Here is a 17,896-nt window from a genome sequence, read left to right on the forward strand (position 1 = left end):
GGTATAACAAATATAAATAGATATAAAAATTTAATTGAGTTTGGGTTACCTTCTGCGTAACAAATATATTTTTTGGTTTAGGTATGGACATTTGCCAGAACCGACCCGAGCCCAGCTTTCAAGTTTCGTCCGGTCAGGGCGTCGAGCCTGAACCCACCGCCACCGACTTTAGGTTTTTCTCAGATAATTCCAGGAGGCATCACCTATATATATATATATATATATATCTATACATATGCTTACATTCCCGTCCATTGGGTCATCTCCTCCCCTATCACGAAGGTGTTCGAATCCTGCGACGATGGTCTTTGTACGAACCCTAGACCGCAAAACCCTAGCGCTAGATCTAAACATTAATTCCACCTCCCTCCATGCCCTCAAGCTCGCTGTCGAGGCCGGATCCGGCGTCCCGGTCCATCTCCAGCGCCTCTTTCTCTCCTCCCGCAGCCTCATCCCCGCCGCCGTCGGCGGCGATGGCGACTCCTCCACCACCCTCGCGGACCTCGCCGTCCGCCCAGACTCCACCTTGATCCTCCACATCCCCCTCCTCGGTGGCACCCAGACCGCCGCCGGCCCGGCGAGGCCCGCCCGCTACGAATTCCTCAACTCCAGGCCGCCTCCGAACTACGTCGCCGGGCTCGGCCGTGGCGCCACCGGATTCACCACCCGGTCCGATATCGGTCCCGCCCGCGCCGCCCCCGACCTCCCCGACCGCTCCGCCGCCGCCGTCGGCAGCGGCGTTGCTCCTGGCGTCGGCCGTGGCCGTGGCAAGGGAGCCGGCGGCGAGGATGAGGAGGACGAGGAGGAGGCCGACGAGAAGGGATACGATGAGAACCAGAAGTTTGATGAGTTCGAGGGGAACGATGTTGGGCTCTTTGCCTCCGCCGAGTATGATGAGGACGACAAGGAGGCGGATGCGGTGTGGGAGAGCATCGAGAAGAGGATGGATTCGAGAAGGAAGGATCGGAGGGAGGCGAGGCTGAAGCAGGAGATCGAGAAATACCGCGCTTCAAACCCTAAGATCACGGAGCAGTTCGCTGACCTCAAGAGGAAGCTAGTTGATCTGACCCCAGAGCAGTGGGAAAGCATCCCTGAGATTGGGGATTACTCGCTCAGGAACAAGAAGAAGCGGTTCGAGAGCTTCGTGCCGGTGCCAGATACCCTCCTTGAGAAGGCAAGGCAGGAGCAGGAGCACGTCACCGCCTTGGACCCCAAGAGCCGAGCAGCTGGAGGAATGGAGACTCCATGGTCGCAGACTCCGGTAACCGATCTCACGGCCGTTGGAGAAGGGAGGGGCACAGTGCTTTCTTTGAAGCTGGATCGGTTGTCTGACTCTGTTTCCGGGCTTACTGTTGTGGATCCAAAGGGGTACCTAACTGATCTCAAGAGTATGAAGATCACAAGTGATGCTGAGATTTCTGATATCAAGAAGGCAAGACTGTTGCTTAAGTCGGTGATCCAGACAAACCCCAAGCATCCGCCAGGATGGATTGCGGCGGCCAGGCTGGAGGAGGTTGCGGGGAAGATCCAGGTAGCAAGGCAGTTGATTCAGAAAGGGTGTGAAGAATGCCCAAAGAACGAGGATGTCTGGTTGGAAGCTTGTAGGCTGGCGAGCCCGGATGAAGCCAAGGCAGTGATTGCGAAAGGTGTGAAGGCTATTCCGAACTCAGTGAAGCTATGGTTACAGGCTGCGAAATTGGAGCATAATGATGTGAACCGCAGCAGAGTGTTGAGGAAAGGGTTGGAGTACATCCCTGATTCTGTGAGGTTGTGGAAGGCTGTTGTGGAATTGGCAAACGAGGAGGATGCAAGAGTTTTGCTCCATAGGGCTGTGGAGTGCTGTCCGCTTCATGTTGAGCTGTGGCTTGCACTCGCGAGGCTGGAAACCTATGAGCAGGCGAAGAAGGTGCTCAACAAGGCAAGGGAGAGGCTTTCTAAGGAGCCTGCAATTTGGATCACTGCTGCAAAGCTTGAGGAAGCTAATGGTAATATTGCATCAGTTGGCAAGGTAATCGAGAGAGGCATAAGGTCTTTGCAGAGAGAAGGTCTGGAGATTGACAGAGAAGCTTGGATGAAGGAAGCAGAGGCTGCTGAACGAGCTGGATCAGTTGCAACATGTCAGGCTATCATTCACAATACAATTGGCATTGGGGTGGAGGAAGAAGATAGGAAGAGGACATGGGTTGCGGATGCTGAGGAGTGCAAGAAGCGTGGTTCAATTGAGACGGCTCGGGCCATCTATGCACATGCACTTACAGTGTTCCTAACCAAGAAGAGTATTTGGCTCAAGGCAGCCCAGCTTGAGAAGAGCCATGGGACTAGGGAATCTCTTGATGCCCTCCTAAGGAGGGCAGTCACTTATAGGCCACAGGCTGAGGTACTATGGCTGATGGGTGCAAAAGAGAAGTGGTTGGCAGGAGATGTTCCTGCAGCTCGAGCAATTCTTCAGGAAGCATATGCTGCAATTCCCAATTCGGAGGAGATTTGGCTTGCTGCATTCAAGCTTGAGTTTGAGAACCATGAGCCAGAGAGAGCAAGAATGCTTCTAGCTAAAGCCCGGGAGAGAGGAGGAACTGAGAGGGTGTGGATGAAGTCTGCTATTGTTGAGAGGGAATTAGGGAACATCTCAGAGGAAAGGAGGCTGCTGGAGGAAGGATTGAAGTTATTCCCTTCATTTTTCAAGTTGTGGCTGATGCTTGGTCAGATGGAGGAACGATTTGGTCGAGGAGAACGGGCGAAGGAAGATTATGAAAATGGTCTGAAACACTGCCCCAATTGCATCTCTCTTTGGCTCTCGCTTGCTAACCTAGAGGAAAGGATGAATGGTCTGAGCAAAGCTCGTGCTGTTCTTACTATGGCTAGAAAGAAGAATCCTCAGAGCCCAGAACTTTGGCTTGCAGCTATCCGTGCTGAATCCAGACATGGGAACAAGAAGGAAGCAGATTCCTTGATGGCGAAAGCATTGCAGGAATGTCCAACAAGTGGGATCTTGTGGGCTGCTTCCATTGAGATGGTTCCACGGCCTCAACGCAAATCAAAAAGTGCAGATGCTCTTAAACGGTGTGATCATGATCCACATGTTATTGCAGCTGTGGCGAAACTCTTTTGGCATGATAGGAAGGTGGATAAGGCAAGGAACTGGTTCAACAGGGCAGTTACTCTTGCTCCTGACATTGGAGACTTCTGGGCTTTGTACTACAAATTTGAACTTCAACATGGTACTGAGGAACAGCAAAAGGATGTCCTGAAAAGATGCATTTCTGCAGAACCAAAGCATGGTGAGAGATGGCAAGCAATCTCCAAGGCTGTGGAGAATTCCCACCTGCCAATTGAAGCCGTTCTCAAGAAAGCAGTGGTTGTTCTGGGTAAAGAAGAGAGCTCTACCACCACAGATGGCATCAAGTCCTAAATTTTGTAATACAGCAGCCAAAATTTCGTAAGGTGTGGTGGGTGTTTTGATGTAGAAGCTTTCTATTTGCTTCTTCTTTATGGTCAAGTAGGTTTAACAAAACTCTTCTGATATTTTGTATTGGAACTTACATTCTGTTTATGCTACTGGATCATTTGATTACTGGATCATCATTTTCATATCAAACATAATACGTAGTGGGTTGCTCTTTTGCTTTGAGGTTTAAAGGAGGCTATGGAAAAGGATTTAAACACTCTGGTGACTTTTTTCTTTTTCGTCTAGATTATATTATTAGCAGACATAGAATCATTCAAGTCAGTAAAAATTCTGATATTGTTCTGTAGAGGATCTTTTAGCTTAATAAACAACCATTTGCTTTTCGTCCAAAAACATTAGCATAAGTACTTTCATTTTCTGTGTTTAGGACTAGATATTTTAAATTTTTATAAGGTGCAAATTCTGTCCTCAAGAGTCATGTGTGAGAGGCAAAATATTAGAGTGCGTTCTAACGTACTTGTTGCCAATCATTGATTGCTGGATATGATTGACATGTACTAGTTCATGCTTTATATAGTTTGCTAATTTACTTTTCATGCTGGACTCATCAATTTTCGAAATTCGTCAAATTACGATAAGCTTGAGCTTGAGACTTTTTTTTGGTCATATATTGTTAACCAGGAGTTGTTTTGCTACCTTAATTAGCAATTAGTACATGCAAAAATAACATTGACTTGGTTGATCTTATAATCGCTGATTACAATGGTTAAACACAAATAGTTTGTTTTGTGATGCATGCTTCTTCCTTCTTTTGGGTATATTTTTCCAGCTTCATTACCATCTTTGATGTAATTTCCCTTTGGCCCTGTTTCAAAGGAATTAATCATTGACTTTCCTATTTTTGCTTATAAATAGCTGGGAAAAGACTTGATGGTTATGGTTATCTATTAAAGCTTCATTGAGGCCAGCTCTCAATCTGGGTCTGCTCAGGCTCCATATGAAATTAATTGCAAGACAAATTTAAGATCATCTGCAGATTTTTACATTTAATTCGAGCTTGTTCAAGCCTAGAACCAAACTGAACATGAACTGTTCGTGAGCAGCTTCACACCATTGTTATCCCTGTCTAAGAGGGATAGTCTCATTCTTTTGAAGTAGACATATAGTTGCATTTATAGCATCCACTGTTTATGCTACTGTAGTGTCCTAAGAAGGGCTTTATTTATTATTTTATTTTAGAGTCCTCTAAAGACTTCAACGGAAGAATGTTGACAGGAGGGTTTGTCAGTCAGTTTCCAAGCTTTGTTTTGAATTATTTTGAGGAAAAAAGGAGTCTTTCTCGACTTAGACTTTTCTTCTGGTGGGAGACTATTTTCAGTTTCCTTTTTCTATTTCCCTCTTTCTCCTACTCCTTCCTCATCTTTCTATTAACTGGTGGTTCTTTTTCTTTCTAGTAGTTCTTTCCTTCATAACACAATGACAACATATACTTTGCTTCTTCTTGTCCTCTCTCCCTCTCCAGGTAAATATTACTGTAAGGTGTACCTAATTTGTGTCCAACCACTCTTTCCTTCATTTTTCCTCCAGATACCTTTGCTATTTCACATCTCTCTCGCCATTAGTATGCTCAAAAATTGTAAGGAACATAAAAGCATTTCTTGCCTTTTTTTTTTGCTTTGTGATATTGTGCTTTTATTAAGCAGGACTTATTTCTTTGGCATCTTTGGAACTCTGCATACCAACTACATTACAAGCTTGTTTGTTTAATCATCTGTTATGAGCTTGATTCTCAAAGCACTATTTCTGCTACCCTTTGGTATGTTCTCCTGATTGTTAGAACACCATTACATGTGGTGAAAAACACCTATCCTCAAGTATGTTCTTTCAAATATTGAATCAGGACTTGTTTCAGGGCTATCATACTTTTCCAATTCTTTTCTTGTAACAATTAGTTTGCAATAAATATATTTCACTCTTGAATAATGCTAGATCATCATTTCTCTTTCCATAAAAGAGAGGATGCATAGTGGATCATTCAGATATGTTCTTATTTAAGAAATTTTGCAATGCATGAGATTTACTTTATTTATTATTTATGAATTTGCCTTTTTGTTTATTTTCAGTATGATTATTTGTAGGAAAAATACTTCATGCAGCACCTCGATGGAGTATACTGTTATACTGCTGTCTCAATTTTTTTCTCTGCCTTTTGATCAAATGTGATGTAATATTTGTGAACAATATTATCTAATTTTGCATTAGCTCTTACACTTACATGATGTTGCTCTCAGCTCTATCCTGAAGAGAAGAATTCAAAACATTTCGAGCCTCAGCTTTCCTACCATGGTTATTCAGTCCTCTTAGGTATCAGGGGAACCAGGTTCCTTGTGTACATTTAAAGCTGAGAACATCTTGCCAAAGTCAAGCTAACTTGCCAAAGTCATTCCATATGGGTCTTCAGGTTGGATGGTATTCCTCAAGTATCTAGGTAATTAGGTTCACTTTCCAGTTATTGTATTGGAATGTCAGTGTCTGTTTTAATTGTTCTATATGCAATTTCTATAAGAACATGACATAATGGAACTCTCTGAAATATTAATGATGTGTTAAGATTGTAAGGAATTGCAGTTTAACAAGTGACATCATGTTTGATTATTAATCATCTGCTTCTTGGACGTCCAAAGTCTTATATGAACTTTCATCTAAATGCTTTGTTAAAAAATGATCCTCCTAGTTCACAATGTTTGTTCCTTCATTATCAAATGTTGAATTCTAAATTATATTATAGTTACAGTTTAATGTGTTGAGGTAGGCACCAAAATTAAAGGATCTTGATATATGGATCTTCACATTACTTTATGTAATATTCTGTTGATCTCAGAAATCACTTGAACGCACAAGATTTGATCTTTGATGATAAAAAGCACTTAGATGTGTAGGAGCTACCAAAAGATACTCCAGAGGTTCAGTTGATATACATGATTATTTCTATAGGTGATGCACTGCTATCACATGATTACAGTGATAAAGGATCTTCTGATATCATCATCATCATAATAGCTAGAATACTTATTATTAGAACTGCTGGTAGGCACATGCGATTGTATGCAGAATTAGGGAAAATAGTAAGGTCCGCCGTACCGGTGGCCGGCCGGACCGGTACGGTACCGGTCCGGACGGTACCGCAAGCCAGACTTTTTTTTTAATATAAATATTGTCTCTGTTGGATCTTAAATTAAGTGAAGATTGATGTTTTTTTATTGCTTTTTTCATGATTTTTGATATTTTTATATTTAAATTTAGGGTTGAAATTTGAAATATAGATGATGCATGTTATGTTTTCCTCCCGTTCCAAATGATAAAATGATGCACATAAAATATCTTCAAATTAAAATACAATCATTTACATACATTTAAAGTACTCTAGGATATCTAAAATCAGGACGAGTGCCGAGAGGCCACTTCTTTTTTTGATTTGATAGAACAGAAGTGGCCTCTCGGCCACTTCTTTGTTTTTTGATGGGAAGGAGTGGCCGGAGGCCACTTCCTTTCCCATCAAAAAAAAAAGCTGTGGCCGAGCTTTTTTTTCCCAGGCCACAACTTTTTTTTGTTTTGTTTGAAAGAAGTGGCTCGTGGGCTACTTCTTCCTTAAAACCACGCGCGGCGCGTGGTTTCAAAAACCACAGCGCGAGGCGCTGTGGTTCGGAAAAAAAAACCCGTACTGGTACGAGGCCGGTACCAAGCGGTACCGGCCGGTACCGACCAGTACGGGCTCCGTACCGGCCGGTTCGCACAAAAAAACCGGAAAATACCGGCTTTCATCTGTTTCCGGTACCGGCCGGTACGGCGTTCCTTGAAAAATACACTGAATAGAAGTGACTTCAGGAGTAGCGAGGGGCATTTTGTCTGGCTAAAAGTTAACTAATCATTTAGTCTATTACTTAGATTGGGAGTGAACTCTCATAATTAATATGCAATATTGTAGTTGATGATGACAAGAAGTGGGTGCTATGCTGAAAGTAAGTTCTAGGGTGCCATGCACTCCTGGATTCTAAAGTCTCAAACAGTTGGTGATCTGCAAACAGTCTTCCTAATTTATGGTTTCAAGATTGTTATCAAGCTATGCACTTCATTTGCTCCTGTTCCTGACTTTGCATCTTTTGAACTGGGAGCATCAGACAATCTAGTGAATCTGCCATTTTGTCAATCCCCTTTCTCCCTTCCTCTTCTCTCTACGATTCCCTTTCATCCACTTTTTTTCTTGTTATTGTTACCCATCTCTACTTGTTTAATTATCTTTCATTTGCTGGAATCATGTGCCGTATTTTCTATTCTACTTAATCAATCAATTAGATCTCAGATTTGTCGATCCCTAAAGATATTTGCTGGATATATACTACTGGAGACATATTTTACCATTCTTGCAAGGTTTCCATCATCTGCTAGTGCTGGAATTTCATTACAGCAGCCAAGTCATTCTCTCTTCTATTAATCATGCTATGAAGCCCTTAGAAATTGTATTCTAAGGTTACCAACACCTTGAGGGGACCTTATTGCTTGCTGGTATTTCGGGGCAGCACCCAGACTCCCCCGCCCGCATCCAGACATATTTTACCATTCTTGCAAGGTTTTCATCATCTGCTTGTGCTAGAATTTCATTACAGCAGCCAAGTCATTCTCTCTTCTATTAATCATGCTATGAAGCCCTTAGAAACCGTATTCTAAGGTTACCAACACCTTGAGGGGACCTTCTTGCTTGCTGGAATTTCTGGGCCACCTGCCACCCCCCCCTCGGGGGCCAAAACTCTGGTATATTTTTCTAGAGGTTCTATGGGCTATCTATTGCATATCATGCCCATATCTTAATGGCAGATTGCCTTGGTTGAGAAGAAGGCTCGCTGCGCGATTGAACAATCTAAGGCATTGGGGGGCTACCGTGTGCGGCTCGCTCTGAATATGGTAGAGGCCTTTGTAGAAGGTTTCGACGAGTGTTGGAGTCGTGTCGAGGCTCTTTCCCTGGGCAGATTTCAGCAGTCTCGATGCAACCATGGACAGCGACGAGGAACCATAAGTGTGGGACAACGACGAAGATGAGGAGTTATGGAGCAGCGATGGGGAGGATAGGAAGCCGTCGAGCTCCAAGCAATAGGTTTCTGTAGACCTCCTTTTTTGCTTCTTCGTGCCACCGTGGAGGTGCGGGATGAGATGAAGGGTGGTCTCTCGAGCTGGTGACCTTGCCGGAGTTGTCAACCAGGTCCTGACCGACTTGAGCACTTTCCTCTTTTTGTTGTTTGATTTGGTCTTTGACCTGCTGTAATCATATGTTATATTAAGTGAAACAAAATAGTTCTTTTTTGTGTGTACCTTTTTTTTGTCGTTGCCTATTGCCTGAAGTGTTAGCTTGTGGCTGTCTTTAAAATGTTGAGATAGATCAAGTCAGGCCGGAGATGCAAGTTCCCGAGATTGCATTAAAGAGATCAGAAGGCCGAGATAAATCATGCATAGATGAATCCGTGAGTGTTCAAGATCGGATGAGTGTTGCGAGATGAAGTCGTCATACCATATTGTCCCTGAGGAGCCGAGATGAATAGGAGACCATGGTGGAGAGATTATAATAATATGAACTAGGGGAATCATCCATCATAACTTTTGAGAAGATAGAATAAAAATTTCACATAGTGATTGGAGCCAATGAAGAGTTAATAATATACTCAAGAGATCTAGGTATGCTATATTGGATTGACTCGGGCGGTATGGGACATACGGTATCGTACTAGTTTGCTATGGTACCCAATACAGAGGTATACCAACATCCAGTACGTCTAACCGACCTCTGTACTGGGTGTATTAACACAGTAATAGGGTAGCACCGATACGATGCCTGGTACTGAGACAGCATACCTTGCAAGAGATAATTGCAGGTTGCTTTGTCGAAGAAGAACATTGTTTCAAAGAGAAAAAAGAGCTGCTTCCCGAGGTCGAGTATAAGGGCTAGGAGGTTTGCTCGAACCTTTGGGGTTAATGGGCCTTGATAATACACGAGGACGAGTATAAGGGCCAGCGGGCTTTTTCGAGCTACGAGGGCCAACAGGCCTCTGCTTGAGCCTCGGGGGCCAACGAGCCTTGAGAACACACGAAGGCAAGTATAAGGGCCAACAGGCCTGCTCGAGCCTGGGGGCAACGGGCCGTGAAAATACATGAGGATGAGTATAGCAGCCAATGGTCTTGCTCGAGCCTCGGAGGCCAATGGGTCTTAAGAATACATGAGGACGAGTATAGGGGTCAATGGGTTGCTTGAGCCTCAGGGGCCAACAGGTCTTGTGAATACAACGAGGGCAAGTATAAGGGTCAACAGGCTTGCTCAAGCCTAAGTGGCCAACGAGCTTTGAGTCGGCGTACACTTCGAGTGATCAATCCGAGTATGCCTTCTAGGCTGCACTAGGATTTTCAGATATAAAATCATTCAAGGTCGGTAGTTCTCTTAGATCAGTGCGACCTTTAACATTTTTGCCCCATCGTCGAAGCTCAAACTTCTCAGGCTCGGTTGTTAGGCGTGGATGCATTCCTCATGCACCTCAAGCTTAGTCATCAGCTCTTTGAGACATTTCCATTTCTTCATCAGAAGATGAGTCCCCTTTGAAACCATAATTGCTTTTCCTTGATATCAAACATAATGCATGAAGGGATCCTTGAAGAACCATAGGGTCTTCTGGAAATAATTACGGCTCGGGGGGGTCTAAGATCCTCGCTCCGAACCTTCAAAAGATGGTGGTTGTTACCCCAATGAGAGGATGGTTAACCTCCTGTCTCTTGGAGGTTTGCCTATCCCGACTAGGATTGTGGTCATTTACATAGTGACTGAGGTATCCTTGTTGAACGAGTGCTTCAATTTCATCTTTCAGTTGGAGGCACTCCTCTGTATCTTTTTGCGACCTTTATGGAATTGGCAGTACTTGCCTAGGACCCTTTTCTTCGCAGAAATTTGCAGCTTTTGAGGCCAACGTAGGTAGCCTCGATCTTGAATCCTTGGCGCATTGAGAGGGGTATACCTCTCTGGCCTCTGCAGACTGCAGCGGACTCCGAGGTTGTCCCTTTTCTCATTTGTGCTTTTTCCTCGACTCCTTTTTGTGGTCTTTGTGCTCGTTGCTTATCTTTTTCAGCACTTCTTTCCAAGCAACGATAGCCTCTTCGACATTATATATTTGTTTGCTCGAGTTGAACCAACTGATGTAGCTTCGAAGGAACTCACCTTTCCTCTGCTTGATGGTGAATAAGTTGGTCAAAATTTTTCTTCATTTTTCTATCGACGAAGTGGCCAGCAAAATGGCGCCCAAGCTGATCGAAGAAGTAGATTGAGCCTTGGTCGAAGGCTCGAGTACTAGAGTCATGCGGCCTTTTTAGTGTGGTTGGGAAGGCATGGCACATCACGGTCTTTAAAGCTACTTGTAACAGCATGAGATTTTTGAAGCTCTCGATTTGATCTATCGGATCAGTGGTACCATCATAGAGTTCAAACCGAGGTACCTTGAACTTCTTAGGCAGGGGAGAACTATGATCTCTTTGGTGAAGGGAGGCTCACTCATCACCTCAAAGTCGTCTCCGACTTCGACCTTCTGTTCTCTAGAGCTTTGATTTGGTCGCTTATCTCGATTTTGCGGTCCAGATTTGCTTGAAGGGTTTCTAGAACTGAATCTATCCGTTTTGTAGGGCTCTGATTTAGTCACTTATCTCCTCGATTCTGCAATCCAAATTTGCTTGAGGGTTTGCTAGAATTGAATTTGGTCGAAGGAGGGTGACAATGACCCTGCTTCTGAATCCTGTCATGAGCTTCATGGTGGAAATGGTTGCTGCCTTGGATAGGCTTATCCTGGCTATCTGGTGGTCCCTTTGAAAGGCGAAGGACCCGCCGTTGCAGCTCCTTCACCATTACAGTGAGTTTGCACTTGCTGGGTCAGCAGGCCAAGCTGGCATGCGTCGGCAGCCTCCACATCCGATTGTAATGACAGAGACTTTGGGGCGTTGGTTCGAGAGTTGTTAGACTCCTATTGGATGGCTCTTAAACCATTGTTTCTTCAACGCCTCATGGCTTATCCACCTTCGTTTCCCACAAACAATGCTCATTTGTTGCTATCGATCCTAGGACGTCGATGCGGACCGCCTTAGCTTGCTGGATTGACTTCGGTCTGGCCCTCTGATGCGTAAGTCAATAAAGGTTTTATAAATGAAAAATGAAGGAGAAAGAAAAACAGAGAACTGGGAGATAGTCTCCCTTAGACAAGTGAATTTTTTATTTTGTTTGTTACTTTTTTTGGAGAACCATTTTGTCATTTTTAGCTGGGGTCTAAATTTTTCAATATCGCATTCTAACAAACTTGAGGTCGTGCCGCAATGGACTGTTGACGTGGCGTAACCCTAGAGACATGTTGCAACAACCTGGCGAGTGGTGGGACCATGCACACCCTTGGGAAGATGGAAGTTGGGCTACTCCTGTGGGGAGCTCTGCTCAAGGTGAGTCAGCGGTCAAGGTTGCAGAGCCGAGCTGGGAGAGTTGAATGCTTCTGCTCAGCTCGACTTGCTCCCCCGCGCTCGACTAAGGCGACTGGGTTGAGATGCCCCGGAGGAACCTAGGACGTACAGAGATAAGCATGAGTCGTGCGCTGGATAAATCCTTATGTACCACATCACTCTGATTATTACTTGTTGCAACACATATAAACCTCCTTCTCCTTCATTCTAAATATCTTTCCCAATTCATTAAGTGAACTCTATATAAAATGATTCCTCTTTTTCATTTGAACAATTACATCTCTTTTTATCTATTTTCACTTGATTATATTAAACATTCATGTTTCATTGTTTGTTTTGGTGGATTCTTATAACGCTCTCAGGTATATCAATATATATATATATATATATATATATATTACAATTATACTTTGTAAATTTAAAAATGATCAATTATTTGGATGAAATTAAAAGTTTTTGAATGAAAAATGTTTCAGATGGCTCTTTTTAGTTTTACTTGAATTTTTTAATGGACTTATATTTAATTATTATATTCTAGCTATAAAAGAATGACTAGATACTTGTCTCAGACTGCAAACTGGACTTGACTTGGTCATGATTGAACCTGAACATTTCACCTCAATCTGACCCGATTGACCTGTTGGGTATAAAATCCTTTACATGGATCTGACCTAACCCAATCTGATTAGCTAAGAGGTTGGGTCCAGGTCCAAAATCCTGACCCAAATATGAAATCAGATCCATGCCCTGGTCCATCCCGACCTGTTTGCAGCCCTAATTGAGACGGAGGAATTGAATCTTTGTAGTGAAGTTGACTACTGAATATTACCATCAGTCTTGTGCTTGTGCTGCAGGTTTTGAGTTCATGATCGTAGCTAAAATTGTCAATTATGAATACATTGTCTAGTGGGATCCTTCTCTTTGATATTGCTTTGGTGTTGCAACTAAGTATAGGGGACAGGTAGAAATTTTAGAAAGAAGAGGATGTTAAGAAAATAGAAGAAAAAGGTGTTAAGAAAAGAATGGTGTAAGTCGCCATGTTAGATTCGGTATTTTGTAAATCTTATCTCATAACATTGTACATGTGAGTGTCAAGAATTGGAGAAAATGTTGATGTTACCATGTTGAAATCAATATTTTTGAATGTTATATCTGAACAATCTACTTATAAGTTCATTCCAATCTTTTCCAATAGATTCACACCAGTGCTAACTTGTAGAAGTTCTAATCTAGGGTATAAATTTAATTAAATGACTTATCATAGACAGAAAGCAAATTATAATTAAATGGAATCTATTTACAAAGTTATATCTATAACTTTGTTGAATGTTGGGAGCATAGTCTGCCGTACCGCCCCGTACCGTTTGATTTGGTGTGTACCATATTGTACCGGCAGAAAACTGGTACGAAACACACTTTCAAGTCAGTACAAGTTCCGTACTGTCCTGTATCGAGGTGTACCGACCTGTACTAAGACGTACTGAAGCATACCGAGGTGCGTACCGGTCCGTACCGAGATAAAAATTGAGAAAAATGGTTGGAGAGCTATTTTGGCACAGAGGTGTACCATACCGAACTAATAAGATATCCGATATCGAGATTGCAGACCTTAGTTGGGAGTATCTGAATTTGGCGAAGAGTTGTAAAATGACTCTTATTCTAAGGGATAAGGACTCTGAAATATCAATTATAGATCCTAAAGAGACCTTTCAGCTGATTTTGAGATCATTAAAATCTGATATTTGTATGAAAAATTACACCTTTTGGAAAATTGCTCATTCCTTGTAGACTAATTTTAGTTATCAAAGTTTTTTTCTCGAGTTTAGAATTTATAGTCTAGTTTTATTATTGAACTCAAGGGCAAGACAGTGAAGGACCTGATGCATGATAGGATCCTATATGATTTGATTTTGTACTTTAGAGCATATACTTAAGTTTAGGATCTTATTCGATCATTTATCGAGAGGCAGAATTGGAGTTTTGATGCATGTGAGCTTTTTGTAATGAAACTGGCTTTGAGATATACTGTTTTGTAGTTAAGAGTGATACCTAGTTTGGTTGTTATGATGGCTGAAAATGAATGCTGATTTTCAGTATAGAAGTACATCAAATTACAAGTCTAAGAAGTATTTCACTATTTTTTTCGGTTTAATCAACAGTCCTCAACATTATATTCTTTTTCTTTTTGGCTTTTAGGGTGGTGGGGTTAGTTACTTAAGCTCATAGGCTGGTGTAATTTTTCATTTTTGGGTAAGGAGTACTTGAGCCATTAAACAGCTGTGATTTTCATAGTGAGGTTAGCCTTTCCTGGTCTCACACACTTTTTTTTCTTTTTTATGGAAGACCTGTAATGAAGAGTAGGATGAAGAGGGGTGGGGTGGGGATAGAGAGGATGAGTACTGGAGAGATTGTGAGAAGGGAAGGGCAAGGTTGGAAACAGAAAGAGGGAAAATAGCCATTGGATGGGGACTACAATACTGAATAGAAGGGGGATAATTTTAAACACTCATACATAAACTTTTTGGTTGGGAAATACATTTGAAATTATTCTTATTGGTTTCAAGTTGTTTAGTGGCTGTATCAAGCCAAACCCATAAAAGTTGTTGAGTGGCTCTCTCTTCTCTCAGGTGGGATTTCATTGTATACATCCTGTCTCCTCTGTTTTTTTCAAAGCTGCTGTCTGTAGTTCTAAAAAGGAAAGCTGATAACCTAACCCCTAATTCTCAGTTATTCTTGGGATGATTGGTTGCTTCATCTCCTGATTTTTTATATTGGACCTTGCTCTGAGCAGTAGTGCCATTTCTGACTCTAGGTAGTAATCATTTGATCATGGTTAGCAATTTTGGGGTGGATTGGTGGATGTAAGGGTTCAGGTTGTGGTGCTTGCAAGACTTGGCGTTCAAATATGTTTTTGGGTGGTTGCACACTAAGAGGTTCCTCAAGCTTGGTTGGCTCAATGGTTGCCGACTTTGGTTTAGGTTGAGAAATTGAGGACATTCCCGGGTTATCTCTTTCTTCCGGCTCATCAAATTGCAAACCATGGTATTGGATGTCTGTAGGGGGGTTTTGGATATCCATAATTAGAACTTGATAGCTGGTTGCACAGATGTAGTCATCCCTTGTTTAGCTGGCATGCCTGAACCTTCCAATGCTCTTAAATTTTACTCATTAGCACGAGGATGAGCGTACAGCTTGAGCAGAGTAGATCCTGGGCCAACCTCGGAGTAGGTTATAAGAGGAATAGATATTAGGAACATGGAATGGTATGTTAAAGACAAGGCCTCTTGTCAAGACAGACATCGAGGTTGATCTTACTGACCACATTTCTTCTTGAATTGTCATAAGATCTGACTCCTTGAATGGTCTTACTGAACATGGAGTCGGATCCTCGATTCTATAGCCATCCTCAATGGACTGATATTCAAGGTCAAGCCATTATTGACTAACATCAAGGGCAATCTATAAATTTTCTTGCTGAACCATCATGTGCAACGTCTTTGTGTGGCCAGTCCCTTTAGTGGGCAACTCTTCATTAGTAAATACGATCTCTTCTTGCTTGTTAAGAAGTCCGGTCATCCTTTCAAAGGTTTCTAACTCCACTTCTTCGGGAATCATATAGCTGTCCGGAAAGCTCTCAAAAAACCAATTGGTGTTTCAGGGACTTGGTGATGATCTCTCAGACTCTTGCTTCTGCCGTCATCTTCTTTAGCTGATTGATTGGATTGTACATCAATGACCTCTTGTGCTGGGTGCTTCGCATTTTCCTTTCAAACTCCTTTACAGGTTGGTCTGCACCTTAAAACACTGGCTTGAAGACCTACCCAGATTGCATCATATTACTTATTGCATGCCCTCGATACTTGGTTTTGATTAACATGATCATTATCCAGGGGTACTTGATGTGAGTTGGGTAAAGGGATTTTTACATGTGGAAGCGAATTTGATGCGGGTACACAGAAGTAGAAGTTGGAATAGGCGCTACAAGTACAGGAGATAGAGCAGGAAAGGCAGGTATAGAAATTACATAAGCTGGAGCAATGATTTAGTATGATAACCAAATAGAAGCTTAAGGAGTAAGAGTAAGGATTACATCTGAGGGGCAGTGGTAGTCGGGGCCAGAGTAAGCACAGGTCGAGAGGAATTAGGGGTTGCAGTTAGGGAGAAATCTAATGAAATCTTTGCGATGCGGAGGCCTTGGTGCAGGTGGCATTGACAAGGATTGAAATCCGGAATAAGTAGCATGAGCAAGCTGGTGGGGAGCTAGTAAAAAAGTGGGACGAGGGATGTATGCTAGCTTGATGATTGCAATTATTAGAGGGATCTGCATGAGGGTTAGTGTGCATCATATTGATAGAATTCGATCAATCTTTCCCATGTGGAGGTAAGGGATTTTGCAAGATATTGATTGAGGGATTGGCAATGCAAGGTTGACTTTATTTGGCACAATCAAATCTTGGATTGCTTGCTTTAAAGTCCAATACCTACCAGTTGGATGCCAGCAAGGAAGGCGGGACGTTCCGAGCCATGCTGGGGCGAATTGGCATGGTTTTGCCCTTCGGTTTGAGAAATCGGCAAGGGCGAAAAGGATTATTTTATATAAATCGTTATGGTTTTGCCTATCCTGCCTCATAACAGCCTCAGAAAACCAGTTATCTTTTTTTCTCCATCAATGATTGTAGTACTGCTTGTTTGCACTGATTCAAAGTTGTAGAATAATTAGTACATTACTTCACCTCTTCTCTGAAACTATTTGAATTATCTCAGTTATGACTTGTGGCAATAAAATCATAGTACATAACCAAAACCCATGCTGGCCATCTGAGTGATTAACATAGTTCCCTATAAATTTCTACTTTCTATTTGTGGAATCATCAAATTCTTTTGCAGCCCTCAATTGTGAGAAGATGTAAGTTTCAACTCTGACAGCTTTGATGTTCTTTTTGGCATTATGCTGTCATCTTCATTCCAGTCAGGTGCATTCTCTTGTCTTTGCCTGTCTCAACCAAGTTCTGTGGTGTTATTTTTGTTCCTTGGTTGCTTCAGGGAGATATTTCATCCTGTCAGAATTTGATTTGACACCAAATGTTGGTGAGTTAATCTCTATGTGAAAAAAGGCTTCCATAACACCTGTCTCCATTTTGTGAGGAAGTATTTCTGTTAGAAGGGTCCTTTGCGGGAAGAAGGCTTTATGAATTGTAAATTGACAGGAGAACGTTATGCCAAAAATGGGTGGCTGTAGAATTTAGGTGGTCTTGTGGAATTGCTAAGCAATGCTTCCTGTTAGATAAACAAGGTTCCAATTCAGGATCAATCGGTATAGAAATTAAAAATGATTCAATATGTCGATTAGATCGGGTCAAGCCAATAATAAATAAAAAGAAAAGAAACTAATTAATGAAACCTAGAACAGTTCAGGCATATGAAACATTGGTTGGATCATCTGCTTTGTAGCAGCTTCATCTTGTTTGATTTTCTTCTCTCTTTTGATGAGGGGCTGGTCTACTGCCCATCCTGATTGTGTATCTGTAATTGGGTAGCCTGTTTTGGGGCTTGAGGGAGCTCTTGTTGTTGATTCTCTCTTTCTTTCAGACCTTTGTCTGATTCTCTTATTTCATTAATTTAATGAAATGTAAGGTGGAACACCTGCTGTCTTGCTCAGGAAAAAGGTTCTTACATATATATATATATTCCTGCAAATATGGGATATTGTATATTTACCTCAAATATTTCATTAGTATATATACTTCTCAATTTGTCCTGCTGTTTTGCAACCATGACCTTCCTGTTAGATTGATGGCATTGGTAAGTAATTTTTTTAAAATATAAAATAAGTTTATTTCCTTTTGCATTACTATCTCTAAAAAAAATTATATAAAATAATCCTTTATAATTATCAACTGAATGTTAAATTTTTTTAGGGGTATTAATGCAGAAGGATGATAGAGTCAATTTATATTTAAAATG

At 42.1% G+C, this 17,896-nt stretch overlaps 1 protein-coding gene across 2 annotated transcripts; it reads left to right on the forward strand.

Annotated features, from left to right (window-relative positions):
- The first annotated feature begins 222 nt into the window (after positions 1–222).
- Positions 223–6,081, forward strand: EMB2770 (pre-mRNA splicing factor-like protein). 2 transcript variants are annotated; one of them, XR_606270.6, is made up of 2 exons: positions 223–3,496; positions 5,698–6,081. XR_606270.6 is itself a non-coding variant. In XM_008811179.6 (2 exons), exon 1 carries the CDS (start codon positions 236–238, stop codon positions 3,407–3,409), a length of 3,174 nt encoding a protein of 1,057 aa, XP_008809401.4. In that variant the 5' UTR covers positions 223–235; the 3' UTR covers positions 3,410–3,441; positions 5,698–6,081. The 2 variants fall into 2 exon arrangements, 1 of the variants encoding a protein (XP_008809401.4); XM_008811179.6 differs by having other exon boundaries at positions 223–3,441.
- Positions 6,082–17,896: the final 11,815 nt, after the last annotated feature.

This window comes from Phoenix dactylifera, chromosome 3 (genome assembly GCF_051530095.1).
Source record: "Phoenix dactylifera cultivar Ajwa chromosome 3, Ajwa_hap1_PhDact_Kaust_v1.1, whole genome shotgun sequence".
Taxonomy (NCBI): Eukaryota; Viridiplantae; Streptophyta; class Magnoliopsida; order Arecales; family Arecaceae; genus Phoenix; species Phoenix dactylifera.

Excerpts from the sequence above, each read along its gene's own strand:
- EMB2770 (XM_008811179.6), top strand. The coding sequence starts at position 236 with ATGCTTACATTCCCGTCCATTGGGTCATCTCCTCCCCTATCACGAAGG.